General features: G+C 40.2%; 1 protein-coding gene across 3 annotated transcripts in view; it reads left to right on the forward strand.

The window, feature by feature from the left end:
- Nucleotides 1-19499, forward strand: part of ZNF454 (zinc finger protein 454) — a 34899-nt gene extending 15400 nt beyond the window's left edge. For all 3 annotated transcript variants that reach the window (XM_033096182.1, XM_033096184.1, XM_033096183.1), the window contains one exon: nucleotides 11634-19499. In XM_033096182.1, coding sequence (XP_032952073.1) covers nucleotides 11634-12973 — 1340 coding nt within the window. In that variant the 3' untranslated portion in view covers nucleotides 12974-19499. The remainder of the gene's footprint in view (nucleotides 1-11633) is intronic.
- Nucleotides 19500-20515: the final 1016 nt, after the last annotated feature.

Here is a 20515-nt window from a genome sequence, read left to right on the forward strand (position 1 = left end):
TTATCATTCCTGGAATTGGTAATATGTGCCTGTCCTCTTTTCTTGATTAGGTTTGCTAGAAGTCTATCATTTTTTTATTAAGTTATTAATTTCTGTTATCTTTAATATTTCTCCTTTGGGTTTGTTATTTTTCTACTTTTTTGAGATTGATAATAGACAGATAGATAGATGTACATTTCCTTCTAAACATGGTTGTAGCTGTATCCTATAAGTTCCATTTTATGTTTTTACTACTTAATTTAAAATATTTTCTGATTTTTGTTCTGTTTTCTTCTTTGATCTATCAGTTATTTAGAAATGTATTGCTTAATTTAGAAATATTTGTGGGTTTTTAAACTGTCTCTCTGGTATTTTGGTATTCATTTCTGGCTTAAATTCCACTGAGTTCAGAGAACATATTTTGAGTGTTCTCACTCCTGTGAAATATGTTCATTCTGCCTCATGGCCCAGCATATGGTCAGTTTTGATAAATATTCTATATGCACTTATGTACAGTGTGTATTCTATTATTGTTGGGTATAGTGTTCTAAGTATATCAATATGGTTATGTTTGTCAATCAGGTTGTTGAAATCATCCATATTCTTAATGGTTTGATTTCTGAGTTATTGAAAGTGGTATGTAAATATATCACACTGTGATTGTTAAGATTTCTCTATGTATCCTTTTCATTCTCTCAATTTTTACTTTATACATTATGAATATGTAATGTCCAAATGGAGATTTGTTGTATGTTCTTGGAGAATTGACCTTTTTGTCAATATGAAATACTCTAAAATCTATTTTTTATGACATTTGTTTGATATAAGTATACCAGCTTTCTTGTGGTTAGTGCTTTCTTGAAAAAAGCTTTTTCGTTCTTTCCTATATTTCTATATTTTGTTCTATGTTTTTGGTATTTCTCTACTTTTTTAATGTGTTTTGTTTCCTCCTTCTACAGCACAAATAATTCCAAATTATATTACTTCTGAGCCTTGGAGACAAAAACCACTAGTAAGCACAGGAGGCTTGTGAGTTGAATGTAACAGCTTTTGCTAGGTTTAGCCTGTGGTTTTCCTCTGTGAGGGAGTTGATGAGTTCTGTCATGTGTTGCTGCTAATGTTTTCAACCAAGGATCTTAGGCTGTTTGATATTTTTGGCTTCATCATTTCCATTTCCAGTCCATTTATTTTTTTAATTTTTAAGATTTTTATTAAAATATAGCTAACATACAATATTATATTAGTTACAGGTATACATCATAGTTATTCAACAGTACCCACCTAGCACTATACAGAGAGTTATCACCACATTATTGATTATGTTCCTTATGTTAAAGAAGTGATCACCATAAGTCCAGCAACCATCCGACATTATATTACGCTGTCACAATATTATTGGATAGTTCCCCCCTTTTTAAATTTTTCAGTTAGAATTGACATTCAATATTATTTCTGTTAGTTTCAGGTGTGTAGCATAGTGGTTAGACATCTATATAATTTAGGAAGTGATCCTGCTGACTAGTACTCACTTGGCCCTATACATAGTTATTATCATATTCCCTATACTTTACATCCACATGACTATTTTATAACTGCCATTTGTATTTCTGAATCCCTTCACCTTTTTCACCCTTCCCCCACCCCTTTCCCATCTATCACCCTGATAGATCTAGTACACATCTGACACCATACACAGTTATTACAATATTTTTTATTATATTCCTTATGCTGTATCCTACATCCCCATGATACTGTGTAACAACTAATTTGTACTTCTTAATCTCTTCCCCTTTCACCCACCTCCAACCCCCCCCACAATCTGGCAACCATCAAAATGTTCTCTGTATCTATGAGTTTGTTTCTGTTTTTTTGTTTGTTTGTTTTTTAGATTCCACTTATAAATGAAGTCATATGATATTTGTCTTTCACTGTCTGACTTATTACACTCACCACAGTACCCTCCAAGTCCATCTATGTTATCGCAGATGGCAAGATTTCCTTCTTTTTCTATGGCTGAGTAATATTCCATTGTATATATGTGCCACCTTTTTTTATCTGTACATCCACTGATGGAGACCCAGGCTGCCTCCACATCTTGGCCATTGTAAACAATGCTGCAATGAACATGTGGATGCACATATCCACATGAAGTAATGTTTTGGGTTTCTTGGTTGTAGGTCCTTGCTTTTCATCACTGTGAATATTTCCTACCAATCCCTTCTGGTCTGCAAAGTTTCTGTTGAGAAATCAGCTGACAGTCTTATGGGGGGGCTCCCTTATAGGTAACTTACTGCTTTTCTCTTGCTGCTTTTAAGATTCTCTCTTTGTCTTTAACCTTTGGCATTTTAATTATGATGTGTCTCGGTGTGGGCCTCTTTGGATTCTTCTTGTTTGGGACTCTCTGTGCTTCCTGGGCTTGTATATCTATTTCCTTCACCAGGTTAGGGAAGTTTTCTGCCATTGTTTCTTCAAATAGGTTTTCAATTCCTTGCTCTCTCTCTTCTCCTTCTGGTACCCCTATAATGCAAATGTTGGTACGCTTGAGGTTGTCCCAGAGGCCCCTTAAACTCCCCTCAATTTTTGGATTCTTTTTTTTTTTTTTTTTTGCTGTTCTGTTTGTGTGTTTTCTGTTACCTTATCTACATCTCTGGTTCAATCCTCTGCTTCATCTAATCTACTGTTGATTCCCTGTAATGTATTCTTCATTTCCGTTATTGTATTCTTTATTTCTGACTGATTCTTTTTCATGTTTTCTATTTCCATTTTTATGTTTCCTATCTCTTTGTTGAAGTTCTCACTGAGATCATTGAGCATCCTTATAACCAGTGTTTGGAACTCTGCATCTAGTAGATTGCTTGTCTCCATTTTGTTTAGTTCTTTTTGTGGAGCTTTGTTCTGTTCTTTTATTTGGGACATGTTTCTTTGTCTCCCAATTTTGGCTTCCTCCCTGTGTTTGTTTCTATGTATTAGGTAGGGCTGCTATGTCTTCTGGTCTTAGTAGAGTGGCCTTCTGTAGTAGGTGTGCTGTGGGGTTCAGTGGCACAGTCTTTCTGGTCACCTGAGCCTTGCACTCCAGGTGTGTCCCTTGTGTGGGTTGTGTGTGCCCTCCTCTTGCAGTTGAGCCTTGGTTAATAACTGCACATCAATGTGAGGGATTGACCCTCAGTCTCACTGGTTGTGAGGACTGGCCTTGACTACAGTGGAAGAGTTGTTGTGCATGGGCTGACCCTACAAAGCAGGATCTGCCTCAGCAGGGCTCTGTTGCCTGCCCAATCTGCCTCTTGGGTGTGTCATTCTTGGAGGCGGCTGGGTGATGCTCCAGCTATTTTCGAAGCTGGCCACTGGAGGTGCCAGCCTCAGGACCACCTTGGAGGGGATCTGCTGCAGGTCAAGTTCAGCTGCACCCCATGCCCTACCCAGGGCCATCTGGCAGAGCCACAAAGAAATCTGCACATGGCTGCCGGCTGAGTCATGCTTGGAAGTGCCTCGAGAAGCCAAGGCCAGCTGTGGCTAGTGCTGGGCTTAGGGCTGCTTAGCCAGAGGTACAGGAATGCTTAAGCCACATGCTGCTTGTCTGGGTACTGCGAACCTTTGAGAGACCCTAGGGAAGTCTGCAGCATGAGCTGAGGCAGTTGGTTTGTACAAAAAAGGCACTGAAAGCAGCTTGGATGTGCCTGAAAGTTAGGCGGGGTGGGTCTGGGATCACCAGGGCGTGGTGAATGAACAGCCTTAGCCAGCTTGATGGAGACTCAGATGCCATATCTGAGAAGGAGGAGGGCTCAACAAAGAAACCATGGCCTCTGCCAGCTCCTCCATCCAGGAGAAAGCTGTCCTCTAGCCCCCGCTCCAAGCCAGACAATTCAGTTCCCCACTATAATGTCCCTGCTGCCTTTCCAGCTGCTGCCCCAGTGCTGGACCTCAGAGCCAGTGATTCAGTCAGTGAGTAAGTCCATGTGTGGGCCCTTTAAGAGGAGTGCCTGGGAGTAAAGCCATCCTCTTTCTCACTCAGTCACAATCTCTGCTGCTTTTCACAACCAGAAATGATGGGGACTTCTCTCCCCAGCACTGGAACCCTGAGCTGGGGTGGGACTGGGACCTCTCGCTCCTTGGGGGGGACCTCCACAGCCGAGATATCCCTCCTGATTTTTAATGGTCACATGCGGGTATGGGACCAGCCTGTTCTGTGTCTCTGCCCCTCCTACCAGTCTCGAGGTGGCTTCTTCTACATGTCCTTAGTTGTCAGCAGTCCAGTTTTTGAAGTCCAAAGAAAAGGAGTTTCTAAGCTACAAAATAGACTTTTGGTCCAAGGCAGAAAGTTAAATTTCTGAGGTCTCTCTTCTTCTCATTCTTTTGAATTTCATTTTTTTTTTCATGTAGCAAGCTGTACTTTCCTGATGCTTTTTTTCCCTTCCTGCCTTAGTACCATAGGCTAGTTTCTGCCTCAATTTATCGCAGTATTTGTTTTGTGGCTGTGTTTGTATATCTTCTTGGCACTTTCATACAGTGAGACTTCAAATTTGGGACTCTTCACCAGAAAGAAATCAAGATGTCACCACTTTTCTCTTGGATACCCAAGGAGGGTGTAGTCATATTTCTTATCTTGCCCACACCCCTTCATATGATGTATAACCCAACAGAGAAGGAGTCCCCATAGCTCTGATAGACTTGGGTATTGTGCTGCTCTTTCAGTTTTGAAGTTTCCAAATTCAAGAGAGAGAGATCAAGGTCACATGATGATATTATTCTACCCGCTACAAACTAATGGCCCTCTTTGGTGAAGGTTGAGAATCCCTAACATAAAATATATCATAAATAAATAAAATATATCATAAAATAAATATTACTTTTTTTTTCCTTTTTTAAATTCTCATCTCCCCTTTGGCAACCATCAGCTTGTTCTCTATATCTATGGGTCTGTTTCGGTTTTGTTTATTCATTCATTTTGCTTTTATTAGATTTCACATATAAGTGAAATAATACGGTATTTGTCTTTCTCTGACTTATTTCACTTAGCATAAGACCTTCTAGGTCATCCATCTGTCACAAGTGACAAGATTTCATTCTTTTTTATTGCTGAATAAATGTGGTATATATACACCACATCTTTATCCATTTACCTATTGATGGACATCTAGGTTGCTTCCATATCATGGGTATTACTAGTAATGCTGCAATTAACATAGGGGTTATCTTTTCAAATTACTGTTTTTGTTTTCAAATTACTGTTTTTGTTTTCTTCAGATAAATACCCAGAAGTGGAACACTGAATCATAATGGCAGCTCTGTTTTTAAGTTTTTGAGGAACCTCCATACTGTTTTCCATAGTGGCTGCACCAGTTTACAATCCCATCAACCCAGCACAAGAGTTCCCTTTTCTCGACATCCTCTCCAGCATTTGTTGTTTGTTGATTTATTGGTGATAGCCATTTTATAGGTGTCAGGTGATATCTTGTTTTATTTGTATTTCCCTGATGATTAATGATGTTGGGCATCATTTCATATGTCCATTGGCCATCTGTATGCCCTCTTTGGAGAAATGTCTATTCAGGTCTTCTGCCCATTTTTTAAATCAGATTGTTAATTTTTCTGGTGTTAAGTTGTATGAGTTCCTTATATATTTTGGATATTAAGCCCTTACTAGATGTATCATTGGTGAATATCTTCTCCCATTCAGTAGGTTGTCTTTTTGTGTTGTTGATGGTTTCTTTTGCTGTGCAAAAACTTTTTAGTTTGATATAGTCCCATTTGTTTATTTTCTCTTTTGTTGCCCTTGCCTTAGGAGACAGAGCCTAAAGGATATTGCCAAGAGCAATGTCAAAGAGTTTATGGCCTACATTTTCTTCAAGAAGTTTTATCATTTTGGGTCTTACATTTAAGTCTTTAATTCATTTTGAGTTTATTTTTGTATATGGTGTAAGAAAAGGATCCAATTTCATTTTTTTTGCATGTATCTGTCCACTTTTCCCAACACCACTTATGGAAGAGACTGTCTTTCCCCCCCCACCTCCTTCATCATAGATTAATTGACCATATAAGTGTGGATCTATTTGTGGGCTCTCTATTCCATTGATTGATATATCTGTTTTTATGCCAGTACCATACTGTTTTGATTAGTGTAGCCGTGTAGTATAGTTTGATATCAGGGAGTGTGATACCTCCCACTTTGTTCTTCCTCAGGATTTCTTTGGCTATTTGGGGTCTTTTATGGTACCATATAAATTTTAGAATTAGTTCTAATTCTGAGAAGAAGGCCATTGGTATTTTAATAGGATTGCATTGACTCTGTGTATTAATCCTTCCAATCCATGAGCACAGTATATGCCTCCATTTATTTGTGTCCTCTTCAATTTCTTTTTTTCAATATCTTAGTTTTCAGAGTATGGGTCTTTCACCTCCTTGATTAAATTTGTCCCTAGGTATTTTATGCATGTTAATGCAATTGCAAATGGGATTTTTTTCTTAATTTTTCCTTCTGATCATCCATTATTGATATATAGAAACACAACAGATTTCTTATATTGATTCTGTATCCCACAACTTTACTGAATTCATGTATTAGTTCTAATAGTTTCTTGGTGGAGTGTTTAGGGTTTACTATATATAGTATCATGTCATCTGTAAATAATAAGAGTTCTACTTCTTTCTAATTTGGATGCCTTTTATTTCTTTTTCTTGTCTGCTGTGGCTAGGACTTCTAATAATATGTTGAATAGAAGTGGTGGTAGTGGGAATCCTTGTTTTGTTCTTGATTTTAGTGGAAAACCTTTCAGCTTTTCACCATTGAGTATGAAATCCTTGTTTTGTTCTTGATTTTAGTGGAAAACCTTTCAGCTTTTCACCATTGAGTGTAATATATAGCCTGTATTGTGTTGAGATATGTTCCTTTAATTACCGCTTTGTTAAGAGTTTTTAGTATAAAAGGATGTTGAGGTTTGTCAAATGCTTTTTCTGCATCTATTGAAGTGTTCATATGGTTTTTATCTTTTATTTTATTGTGATGTATCACATTGACTGAATTGTGGATGTTGAACCATCTTTGCATCCTTAGGATGAATCCCGCTTGGTTTTGGTGTATAATCCTTTTGATGTATTGTTGAATCCAGTTTGCTAATATTTTGTTGAAAATTTTTGCCTCTATGTTCATCAAGATATTGCCCTGTAATTTTCTTTTTCTTTATTCTTTTCTTTTCTGTTTTTTATTTTTTATTTATTTTTTATTTTTGGTAATGTCTTTGTTTGATTTTGGTATTGGGCAATGTTGGCTTCATAGAATGAGTTTGAAAGTATTCCTTCCTCCTCAATTTTTTTGAAATAGCTTAAGAAGGGGAGTGGTATTATTTCTTATTTGAATGTTTGGTAGAATTCACCTGTGAAGCTGTCTGGTCCTGGACTTTTGTTTGTTGGAAGTCTTTTGATTACTGCTTCAATTTCATTGCTAGAAATTGATCTGTTTAGATTTTGTATTTCTACCTGGTTCAGTCTTGAAAGGTTACATACTTATAGAAATTTATCATACCTTTTCTTCTTGGTTGTCAAATTTGTGGACATGTAATTGTTCAGAATATTTGATAACGATTCTTTGTATTTCTGTGATATCTGTTGTAACTTCTCCTCTTTCATTTATGATTTTATTTATTTAGTCTCTCTTTTCCCTCTTTGAACTGCTTTTACTGCATCTCGTACTTGAAATATTGTATTTTCAGTTTCACTTGTTTCAAGATAGTTTTTGATTTCCTGTTCGAGTTCCTCTTTGATCCATTGGTGGTTTAGTAGCATGTTATTTAATCTCCCCCATCTGTGTTTTTTTCAGTTTTCTTCCTGTAGTTGATTTCTAGTTTTCATGCCATTGTACTTGGAAAAGATGCTTGGTATGATTTCAGTCTTTTTGAATTTATTGAGGCTTGTTTTGTGGCCTGGTATATGATCCATTCTGAAGAATGTTTTATGTGCACTTGAATAAAATATGTATTCTGCAGTTTGGGGTTGAACTGTTTAAAATATCTATTAAGTGAATCTGATATAATGTGTTTACTTATTAATTTTCTGTCTACATGATCTATTAATTGATATGAATGGAGTGTTAAATTCCCCAACTATTACTGTGTTACTGTGGATTTTCTCCCCTTATGTCCATTAATAATTGCTTTATATGTTTAGGTGCTCCTATGTTGGGTACATAGATATTTACATTTGTTATATCCTTTTCTTCAGCTGATCCCTTTATAATTATGTAATGTCCTTCTTTGTCTTTTTTTTTACATTTTATGTTTTAAAGTCTATTTTGTCTGATATGAGTATTGCTATCCTAGCTTTCGTTTTGTTTCTATTTGCATGGAATACCTTTTTCCATCCCTTCACTTTAACTCTGTATATGTCTTTCTGTTTGAAGTGAGTCTCTTATAGATACTATATAGATGGGTCTTTTCTTTTTTTTAATCCATTCTGCCACCCTATGTCTTTTTATTGGAGCATTTAATCCATTTACACTTAAAGAAATTATTGATAAGTATGTCATTTTGTTGATTGTTTTTATAATTCTCCTCTGTTCCTTTCTTCTCTTGATCTCTTTTTGTGTGTGTGGTTTGCTGGTTTTCTTTAGTGTTTTGTTTGGGTTCCTTTCTCTTTATTCTTTGTACATCTTTTATGTTTTTTGGTTTGTAGTTCCCATAAAGTTTATGTATATCATTCTGTATTTCTAGCAGTCTATTTTAAGCTGTTAGGCATGTAAGTTTGAATATATTCTGTTAGGATTGCATTTTAACTCCCCACTCCTTGCTTTAAGTTATTGATATCATGTATTATATCTCTTTGTGTGGTGTGTCTCCTAACTACTTATTTTAGTTTGAATCAAGTTTGATACATTTTTCTTTTGACCTTTTTTTTTTTTTTAAAGATTTTATTGGGGAAGGGGAACAGGACTTTATTGGGGAACAGTGTATACTTCCAGGCCTTTTTTTTTTTTCCCAAGTCAAGTTGTTGTCCTTTCAATCTTAGTTGTGGAGGGTGCCATTCAGCTTCAAGTTGTTGTCCTTTCAGTCTTAGTTGTGGAGGGCGTAGCTCAGCTCCAGGTCCAGTTGCCATTTTCTAGTTGCAGGGGGCGCAGCCCACCATCCCTTGCAGGAGTCAAACCGGCAACCTTGTGGTTGAGAGGACCCATCCCAACCAACTGAGCCATCAGGGAGCTCAGCGGCAGCTCAGTTCAAGATGCTGTGTTCAATTTTAGTTGCAGGGGGCACAGCCCACCATCCCTTGCGGGACTTGAGGAGATGAACCGGCAAGCTTGTGGTTGAGAGCCCACTGGCCCATGTGGGAACCGAACCGGCAGCCTTCGGAGTTAGGAGCATGGAGCTCTAACCACTTGAGCCACCGGGCCGGCCCACTTTTGATCTTTATAGTAGCTTTTTTAAATGTCTGAATTTCTGTATTTATTAAATATTTGGCGTTACCTGTGAGATGTTTTTCCTTTCTCATATTTTCTTATTTCTGGTTATAGACTTACCTTTTCTGCTTAAAGAAAACCCTTTAACATTTCTTATAAAACTGGTTTAATAGTGGTGAACTCCTTTAGTTTGCGCTTGTCCAAGAAACTCTTTATCTGTCTTTCAATTCTGAATGATAATCTTGCCAGGTGTAGTAGTCTAGGTTGTAGGTTCTTCCAGCACTTTAAAGATGTCCTGTCCTCTTCTGGCCTGTAAAGTTGCTGCTGAGAAATCAGCTGATCGGCTTATGGGGTTTCTTTTGTATATAACTAGTTGTTTTCCTCTTGCTTGCTTCAAGGTTGTCTCTTTAACTTTTGCCATTTTAATTACAATATGTCTTAGTGTGAGTCTCTTTAGGTTCATCTTGTGGAACTCTGTGCTTCCTGGACCTGGATTTCTGTTTCCTTTCTCAGGTTAGGAAAATTTTCAACCATTATTTCCTTAAATAAATTTCCGTATCTTTCTCTCTTTCTTCTCCTCTGTGATCCTTATAATGTAAATATTTGAGTCCCAAATGAGAGCCTCACATGTTTACTATGACTGCCCCATCCTTCCTTGGAAGGTCCTGAACTCCACTTTTTGGCTCCACAATGCCATAAGACTATAGAAAATTCTGAATCTTGTCTGAGAAGCTTAAGAATTCAGCAAATTCTATGATATAAAAACAACTAAATGTTGGGATCACCTCTGTATATCCCTTCTCTCCCAAAAATTGGACTAGCAAGTTGGCCTCAGGTGTCATCTGATGCCTTTAGACAGATTTTTTTTTTCAACTTCAGATTTTCCTGTTGTTTTCCGCAGAAATGTTTGTCTGCCACAGGCTACTCTATGAGTCTGGAAGTGAAAGTCAGTCCTTAGGATTCTGAGATTTGGCAATAATGGTGTTTAACTTTGACCATTCTTTGTTTTGAGCAACAGTATGTTTTTCTGAGCCCACCGGGACTTTAGCCTTAAAATGCACCCATTTAACTTTCTTTTCCAGATAAGTTTTAAGGCGTTTATTTATTTATTTATTTATTTATTTATTTATTTATTTATTTATTTATTTATTTATTTATTTGACTATAGCTCTTTGTAGATTTTCTGGAGTGAGTAGGAAAAAAAACATAATGAGGGAGACTTGTTCTTGATAGGATTTCCGAGGAATCTTCATCATGTGTGTTCAGTAGTTAGTTCTTATTATTGTATTTCTTAGTATAGTCTTAAATAGACTTAACATAAAAGGCAGCTATTCACAAATACGTATGGAAAACTAATATGCGATCTAGAACTCTACTTGTTAATATCAAAGTACCCATGAAAGGTACCAAGTGAGACAGCAGTTGAGTAAGTGTGAAATTTGTGTTTGGAGAGAGGAATAATTTTGTCTGATAATTCATCTTGGGACTGTTGTTCCTATCCCAGTAGCAGAGTCCCATTCTAGTGACTAGTATTCTCCTTTTCCTAGATTCAGGGCCTTGTCCTCTGAGACATAGTGGGCATATCCTGGCAGATTTGCTGCTTTATTCCTGATTTTCTGTGCTCACATATACATCCTCATAGTACGTTTTCCTCATATAGATGTCACATTATTCATATAGGTTGAAGACATTGCTTCCTCATCAATGTTAGGAGGTCTTTCACACAGCATTAATAGTAGCCTAACTTTTTATTATCCATCTGAATGCTTAAATGAGTGTATAAAATATTAAAATGTTGGTTTTAGTAGTTACTCTGGAACTGAATTTTTTCTTCCAAGTATTACCTCTAGTTTCAATGGTTTCTTAAGGTCACACCTGGATTATTTTTAAGACCATATCACTAAAATAAACAAAGCACATTTTTTCTTATGTTAGCATAGTGTGTCTGCATAGGTTTTTGTTTTGTTTTTTAGGCTTGGAAAGTCAGGTAACTTCTCTAATCACAAATAAAATAACTATTATACTCAGGATCCCAACCCAGGCCTGTGACTTCTGAACGCAAGGTCCCAAGGTCTTCTGCTTCATACATTATACATTTGATCAGTCTCTTCCGGTTGTGTCCTCTGTTCACCTCTCTTCCCCTTTGCTTTTTTCACTTCAAGAAATCTTCAAAACTGCAACCTCTTTATTAGCATTATAAACAGGCTCACCTTCTAATCCCAACTAGATGTTTTACTAGGATAAAATAGACATTTTTATTTTTGATGTTTTTCAGACTGGATGACTACCCCTATGAGTAAGAAATCTACTCTCAAGGCAGATATTCCTGAAGAAGACCTGGGTCAGTGGATGATAAAGGAAAGATTCACTAGAGATAGTCACTGGAAATATGATAACCAGTTGGAATGGCAGCATGGAAGCCAGGAGATAAAGTTGCAGCAAGTAGTGCTCGCTCATCAAAAAATATCATCTGCGGGTAAAGACCGGGAATGTGATGAATCTAGGAAGCGCTGTGCCATGAGCTCATCTTTTGTTCAAAGTCAGGGATTTCAATTTCAAACTAGCAAAAAAGCCTTTGAGTGTAGTGAGTGTGGAAAAGTCTTCACTAAGTGTTCCACCCTTAATAAACATCAGAAAATTCATACTGAAAAGATTAGTGCAAATCGGAAAACTGTTATTAAAGAGAAACGATATGAATGTAGAGAATGTGGGAAAGCCTTTCACCAGAGTACACACCTCATCCATCACCAAAGAATTCACACTGGGGAGAAGCCGTATGAATGTAAGGAATGTGGCAAGGCCTTCTCAGTGAGCTCCTCACTTACTTATCACCAGAAAATTCACACTGGAGAGAAACCTTTTGAATGCAACTTATGTGGAAAAGCTTTTATCCGAAACATACACCTTGCCCACCATCATAGAATACATACTGGAGAAAAACCTTTTAAATGTAACATATGTGACAAAGCCTTTGTGTGCAGGGCACATCTTACCAAACACCAGAATATTCACAGTGGAGAGAAGCCCTATAAATGTAACGAATGTGGGAAAGCCTTCAATCAGAGTACAAGTTTTCTTCAGCATCAGAGAATTCACACCGGAGAGAAGCCCTTTGAATGTAATGAGTGTGGAAAGGCCTTCAGAGTGAACTCTTCCCTCACTGAACATCAGAGAATTCATACTGGAGAAAAACCTTATAAGTGTAATGAGTGTGGGAAAGCCTTTAGAGATAATTCATCCTTTGCTCGACATCGGAAAATTCATACTGGAGAGAAACCTTACAGATGTGGTTTGTGTGAGAAAGCCTTCAGGGACCAATCAGCCCTAGCCCAACATCAGAGAATTCATACTGGTGAAAAACCATATACGTGTAATATATGTGAAAAAGCCTTCAGTGACCATTCAGCCCTTACTCAACATAAGAGAATTCATACTAGAGAAAAACCTTACAAATGTAAAATCTGTGGGAAAGCCTTTATCCGAAGCACACACCTTACTCAACATCAGAGGATTCACACAGGAGAGAAACCCTATAAGTGTAATAAATGTGGGAAAGCCTTCAACCAGACTGCAAACCTCATTCAGCATCAGAGACATCATATTGGAGAAAAGTGATGTTTGCAGTTTTTAAAAAGAGCTTTGAGACTGAGTATATTAACTATTGAATAGAAGAGAATCCATTCTAGAGAATGAATAACCATGAATGTTTACATAAGATAGTCATTTTATTTACTGAGAGGCAAGCTTTAGAGTATTGTGGGTGTTGAAATTTAAGAATGTCAAACACTATTCATAGTTCAGAATTGCCTCAGCTGAATAGCAGTACTGTGCAGTTTAAATTACCAAGTATCAGAACCAAAACGGAGCTTCATTAACAACATAAAAATCAGTAAACAAAATTTACCTTTTGACTATTAAGAGAAATTATAAAAGTGTAAAAATTAAGGTTGAGAGCAAAGTAACAAGAAAGTAAGTAAATGGTCTACAAGCATTTCACTCTACTGATTCTCTTATATCAGAGGGTTCCTGCCTTCAGTAGAACTTTTTGTTCTCGTCTGCACTGCTGACACCTGGAGTAAAGAAAATGCATTCACTCGTGCATCGGCCCAGGACTTAAATTATGCTCCCTATCTTCTGCTTCCATCCATCTCGTCATATCTCACTGGCCTGTGTGTCCACTGGCTTCCTACCTGTCTTGTCCATCTTAGACGATTCATTTGAATGGTGTGTCCCTCTTGATTTAGCAGCTCCAAACTGGTAAACATCGTGTCACTTATTACCACCCCATTTGCCCTTGGGGGATGTGGTGATCCTACTTCATACACAGTCCACGATTGTGGATATCGCACCCAAATGCAGCTTTCAGAACTCAGGACCTCTGCCTGGGAAGCAGATATTAATCAAAATTCTTGAGTTACCCAGTTCCTCTGGGCCTCAGCTTGACTCTGACCCTGGGGTGATACCTAAAGTAAGGGCTTGGTCTGTGTGACCGTTACCCTTCTGTCTTGCAGTAAGTCTACATACAGCAGGCAGGGGCATGCTCAGGCTCAGATGTGACAATCCCAGCCACCTCGTGGTGGCTTAGGTCACCTCCACTTCTGCGACTTGCGATTTCCTGATGTGCAACTGACATGAGAGGTTGGCGCCCCATGGCCAGTTCTCAGAGGGCTCTGACCCACTTACCCGCAGCTGGGTGGCCCTCACTGGCCCCTTCATTAGAGTATATTTGTTACTGCCAGAATATTGAACTGCATCCTGGTTGCCCTGCCTTTGTCCAGTTTTCTGAAAGTATTAACAGGAAAAGCAGAGAGCTTTGTATTTCTGGTTTTGCATTTGAAAGTGGCCACTTCCTCTCCTCCATGTAGGTATTTCACTACTTAAAGTCTGTCCCATTCTGACAGTGTTGAACAATATGTTGACTAATTCCATGAGTCAGGAAGTGGTCAACCAGCACCATGACATTCTCTGGCAGGGGCTGTGTCTGTGCCCAGAAGTTTGTGTGACACTCTGGTTCTGCAGGTATAGTTACTTCTCCATCTTTAATCCTTCAATGCCATCAATAGAAATCAGAGAGATGAAATAACATCTGTATGTCTTCACACACACAGCCTCTGGTGGCACTCTCCCCTTCCCCACCACAGAGAATGAGGAGCCCTCACTATTTCAAGCTGGAACATTCCACGTCGTGAAGATGGAAGAGCAAGTAAACTATCATTCTGGGGAGCAAAGTGGCAGGTTGGTTTTCTGTGGAAGTGTTCTGCATCACGTTGGGCAACCTGCTGGCCCCTATGAATGCTGCACCTCAGCTCCAGGTTACAGAAGAGGATATTCTATGTCATGGTGGGATCAGTGGACTCCAGGTTAAGCATAGATGTGAAGCTTCCTGCAGCCTTAGCGCCCAAGTTTTCTAAATTTGGCTTCCATTTAATAAAGGTCACCTGTAGGCCTCTCCTGTTAGGTAAGCAGTGACTTATACTTTCTCCCTGTTAAGCGGCAGGTAAAGCAGCATTTCAAAGGGTTACTTGGGACTAACTGTGCCCTGGACATGTTTCTCTGCAGCCTCAAGTGGCTGGCGACCCCAGATTCCACAATAAACTAGAGAAGATGCTCTCTGTCCTCCGTACTATCCGTATGGCTTGTCTGGTCCCAGCTCTCACCCCCTTACCTTGGATCCCTGAGAAACACTTTTCTAAACTGAGTTTGTTGCTCATTTTGTTTGTTTTTAGTGAGAGCTACCACCACTCGATGTGTGCCTGCTGTTGAGCTAGGGCCAAGACCTGCTGCCACCGCGAGCCTCATTCTTCCCAGTGACATCTCCAGCAGCTCCTCTGCCACGATTAGTGCAGTCCTCTCCCTGACCCATCTCCTGTCAGGCTTGGGTCTTAATGAAATTAGACCTCTGAAATGCCTATTCACTCATCTCTGTCTGGGAGGCAAAAAGTAAATAAGTAGCCTATTAGATTTGCCCAGGCCACCTGGATGTGTTTATGGTAATCCTGTTTAACCAGCCTTTAGCAGTGGCTCCATTAAAGTCTGCCATCTGATTGGCACCTTATTGTATGAACGTCTCAACTGAGGGAGTCAGCATTTGCATGGGTGCTATTCTGCACTTTTCTAGTCTGAAGCAGTATGGCTCTGCCCAGGCAGTCTGACCTGCCCGAGCATCACCTTTGGCTCACGCCCTAAAAGTGCATTTTTGAGAACCTTGAGATAGAGTTCCTCAGCTACCTTCTCTTCTGCCAACTGATCTGCAAGGTGTTAGACAAGATTTCAGCAGCTATTGAGAGGGACTTTTCTCTACCCCACCCTCAGCCAGTGACATTAGAGAGAGTGCCGAATCCTAACCACTAGATCACTAGGGAGTGTTGAAGACATGAGAAATTCCTGGGAAGAATAGTTTGCTCTGTACCTCAGTTTCCTAGTCTTGCTGATTGGCTACGCAGACACTGACTGGGACGGGTGAAGAGCGCTGGGACCACCCGTCAGGTTAGAGTCTGAGCGGGGATAAGCCATCATCCTCAGCACATCCAGCCCATCTCCCACTACTTGCCCCACATCGTGCGGAAAACTTCCCGGCACACCCACGACTGCCGTCTCCAGACGATGAATCTGCATGTGGCAGAGGAACTGCTGGACTTGCATCAGCCATCTCCCCAACCCCTCAACTCCAGCTAATCTGTGGGCCGGAGAAATAGACTCCCCACTGCCCCCAGGGCTCTGCTCGTGTACTTTGGAAATGCCAACTGCACTCTGCCGGGGGAAGGTTTGAGTAGAGGATTAGCATCTAAGCTTCGGTACATTCTTCAGTGTCTATGGGCTCCCATGAACAGTCACTGAAACTGCTCTTAAGGAGAAAAAAATTGCTCCAAGTTTCCCCTTTTTAATTCATCTAGTCCTCTCTTGTCAGGTCTTACTCATCTCCAGCTGATTGACTTTGTGCCTGGGTTCTCCCTGTCCAGCTGAGTTGGCCTAGCTTTGGCAGAGGATTCACCCTAGGATGTTGCCTTCCTCCATATTCAGCAACTGCTTATAAAATGGTACCTTGGCCTTGCAGCAGACTCGGTCTTACAGGGTACTGTGCCCGAGCCCCAGGCTTGGAACAAATTAGCCCTAAACTGCATGAATGTCTTAGGTTAAGAAAACAATTCCCTTAAACACAAATTTAAGAACAGGTAGCCTCCAGCTCTCCAGTTCCTCTCCTTCCCTTCCTTTTTCCTTTTGCACTTTGTGCTGCCCTCCCATAAACTACTGTATTGGCTAGCAGGATAATGTGGGAACAAAACTCCCACCTGCAGTGGAAAGGTTTCCAGCTTGGCCATCCTCAACTCCTGCTAAATATATATTTTGGTAATATTTTTACTTTTAATATTTTTATACCAGCTTGTAAAGGGAAAAGAAATACAAAGCTTGAATGTTTCTCATCACTCAAAGATTGTGCTAATGGTCATTCTCTGCAAGTGCCAGGATTTGGTCATGCAGATGTACCGTCCCTGTGCTCTGTGTTGTGCTGTACACCACACATAACTGTCCTTAAAAAAAAAAAAGCCATAAAAATGATTCATCATCTTTCTGAAAATAAATGAGAAAAGTACCCAGTATTCTAAGATGTACAAATTACATTTGTGCTCCCTGCTACCTAATCAGATATCACTAAGACATGTCAGAAATCATGCTTCCAAGTATTTTTATCTGTTTATGGCCAATCTCCCCACATGGCCATCCAAACCTAGCTGGCCCTAGAAACCACAGTGTTCAGGCGGTGTCCCCCTTCCTGGCAGAACATTTGAGGGCATACCTTGTGCCAGGTACTGGGGTAAGCACCCTGCATAGATTAACTCAGTTAATCCTTAAAATTATGTGAGATTGTTTCTACTATCCCTTCTTGAAGGTTGAAGAAAGGTGTTGTTGATCCTGAGAATGAATGTACCTGTTGAGAAGGGCTCCTTGTAGTTAATTGGGCTCAAATTTATAAACAGAGCCTAGCAGCCATTGCTAAACAGGGGCCTCTCACATAAGATGCACTTCAGAGAGAAGCCTACACTGAACTGCCTGCCTGCTCTGTGTTCCTGCTATCTGAGCCAGCCTTTCTAAAGGAGTTCCTGGAATTGTATTTCAACCAATAGGACTGAGACTTTTCCCCGTCCAATCGGAGCTGTGCAGCTATACCCTCATTAGCATCTTCACCGACCAATCAGAGCAGCTCCAATCAGGGCAGTGCTTTTTGGACCAATCAAACTGAAGATGTGGAGTCCTCATTTGCATGAGAATAGGCCAATCAGGGACTTCTCTATAAGTCCACACCCACACCCCAGCCCAGGGGAGGGCACTTTCCCTTTCCAGGGAAGACTGAAAACTGTTTCCCCAGCTGGAGTTGAAACACTGAAGATTTCTGGGAACAGAGCAGAGCTGTCTAACTGGAGAGGGGCTTCGCCCAAGGGCCTCCTCTTGCCCAGAGCCACCTTACAGCCATGGTGTTCCATAGCTGTGCTGATTCTTAGTTGAACTGTAATATTTGAGCTGTTCCATAGCTGTGCTGTATCACAACTGAGCTGTTTGCACTGAATAAACCTGCTCCTTCACCACACCCCAAATGGGGATTCCTGTTGGCATTGAATTGTTGTCAATGACCATGGATTGACAATTAAGAAACTTGTCAGAAGTCGCATAGCTAGTAAGTGGTGCATGAAGGACTTGACCCAGGCAGTGTAGCTACAGAGCACACGTGCCTACCTACCACACGAGGCCACCTCATTTCTGATGCATTCTAGACCACCCTAGAGAGCTATTTGACAGGAGACTTTGGGGTGGGGCTGATGTGGCAAGTCCCCAGTCTTGTAACCATGCACTTCTTCCCCAAGAAAGTCTTCTGCTCTGGATTGGCAAGGTGGGAGGAGTTCAGGATGCCTTTCTAACCCAAGAGTGCAAGAATGTGTTCACAGACAAATATCTGAGCCCCAGGACATCTCATGGGCATAGCCTATTGTAACTATGGCCAGTCCTTGGACCCAGGACAAATAAGAGAGTTATTGCTAAGAATGCCCCTTCTGTAAGTGTTACAAAAGAGGAAATCTCAGGCTAGTGGCCAGAGAAACAGAAGGGCAATAGCCATTTGTTTAATAACTTCTGCCAAATGTAGTATACAATGGTTATATATGTATATAGTTACTGCTTTCATGAACTTTAAATTGGGGAGATGGATGTTATAAAAGGGAACAAACAATTAGCAAGTAATTGTAATATGTGGAATGAATAAATAGAATGGAATACTATGACAGAGTGTCGGGTCCAGTTTGAAATTATGTGGTTGGAGCAGGCCTCACTGAGGAATGAATTGATGACAAAAACACAGGATAGAAGAGTGAGACAGGCAGAGGTCTGGGTGTTCCGGACAGAGTGGAGAGCATGGGAAAAGCTCGGGCAGGAACTAGCTTGCACTGGTTTAGAGCCTTTGCAGTGGTGTGGGTGGGACCCAGAGGGCCGGGCCCACAGGAGCAGGATGAGATGCTGTAGGATGCTGTAGGAGATGCCCGCACAGTGAGCTTTGGTTTGGGTTTAAGCAAAGGAAGCGATTGCTAGGTGTCAGGTTTTGTATTTCAAGCTTCCAAGCTACAGTAGTTCTTATTAACATGTAACTTTTACCAGAGTATAAAAGGTGGAAAAATTCCCCATTGTTTGTTTCCCAGTTAATTTTCCTTGCAATGAATAAGAAATTCCAAAGTTGGAAAAACTGTTTAACCACCGAAAATTCAATTGCTCATTTATTTCAGTAATATACCTCAACCAAAGTATAGGGTTGCTTTCTGACACAAATGTTACCTAATGTTGTTTTATAATTTCTAGCCATGTGGTAAGAAAAATAAAGCAGTTACAAATATTTACGGTCAGGAATGTGCCAGATTCCCCCTGGTGAATTGCCCCATGCTTCTCCCCACTCTTTCTGGTCCCCTCCCGTCTCCCACCCTGCCACAAGCCATCTGTCCACCCCCACAGATCCGGGCATGGCATTCACCTGCTTAAACCCTCCAGTGGCTGTCAGCCAAGGGTGGAAAGCAAGGCCTTCTCGACCATTCACAACTGAACCCGTGTAGACTCTCCAGCCTCATCTCCCCACCTTAACTGCAGACCCAGAACGGCCAGTAGCTCCTGACACCCCAAACTGGTTTGTCATTGTCTCTTTGTCTAGTTCCCCAACTAGGCTGTAAAGTCAATGTCAAGAATTTAGTTCATTGTCCAGCTGAAGTTGAGCACATAGTGGTGTCAACAAATGTCTGTTAAATTAATAAACAAGTGAAGCTCATTACTTCCAACAAATGTGTGCTGAAGTCTGTAGAGGATATGACACATCTCTTCAGAGGAAAATGCCTTCAACTGGCTTATGGGTTATAAAGGGCTCTTCTATTCCCAGGGCCAGTAACCCTGAATGGAAATCTTGGGGAGGAAAAGGAGGTGGGAGCAGTTGTGGTTGCTTTATCCCCTTAGGGTTATTTGCAGACAGATAACTTTTTAAAGTGATTTCCATGTTGTTTTTCTCTTTGGTAGCAAACAGTACAAACTCAAGAGCACGTGCAGTGAAAAGTAGCCGCCTCCTTCCATTCCGTCCTCGAAGGCAACAACAGTTACCAGACTCTGTGTCCTGCCAGAGAGTCTACACATATGCCACTGTCCGCCTTTCTAAAAACACAGATGGTAGAGTTCCAGATACATTGTTCTGCATTTTGCTACTTTTATTTAACAATGAATTTCAAAGATCTCTTCATTACAGTAATGTAGAACTGCCTCATTTTGTGTAATGGCTGCAAAATATTCCATTGCATGGATGCACCCTGATATAGTTAAATCAGTGGTCCCAAATTGTTGTGCAGTGAGGCTGCTTCATTATTGCAAAAATGCTGCAATTAATGTCCTTGGATATATGCTATTTCATACTTTGCCAAGTATGTCTGCAGGAAAAACTCCCTGAAGTGGGTTGTTGGGCTGAAAGGGTGTGTGCAATTTTTAATTTAGAAAAACAGTGTCATGTCGCCCTTTGTAGAGGTGGTACTAGTGTGCACCCGCCATGGGAGGTGGGGCCATGCCCCACACCTTGCCAGCACAGAATGGTCATTAGCTCTCTGATCTTTGCCAATCTGATGAAACTGTGTCTCAGAATGGGTTTCC

This window comes from Rhinolophus ferrumequinum, chromosome 24, assembly GCF_004115265.2.
Source record: "Rhinolophus ferrumequinum isolate MPI-CBG mRhiFer1 chromosome 24, mRhiFer1_v1.p, whole genome shotgun sequence".
NCBI lineage: Eukaryota > Metazoa > Chordata > Mammalia > Chiroptera > Rhinolophidae > Rhinolophus > Rhinolophus ferrumequinum.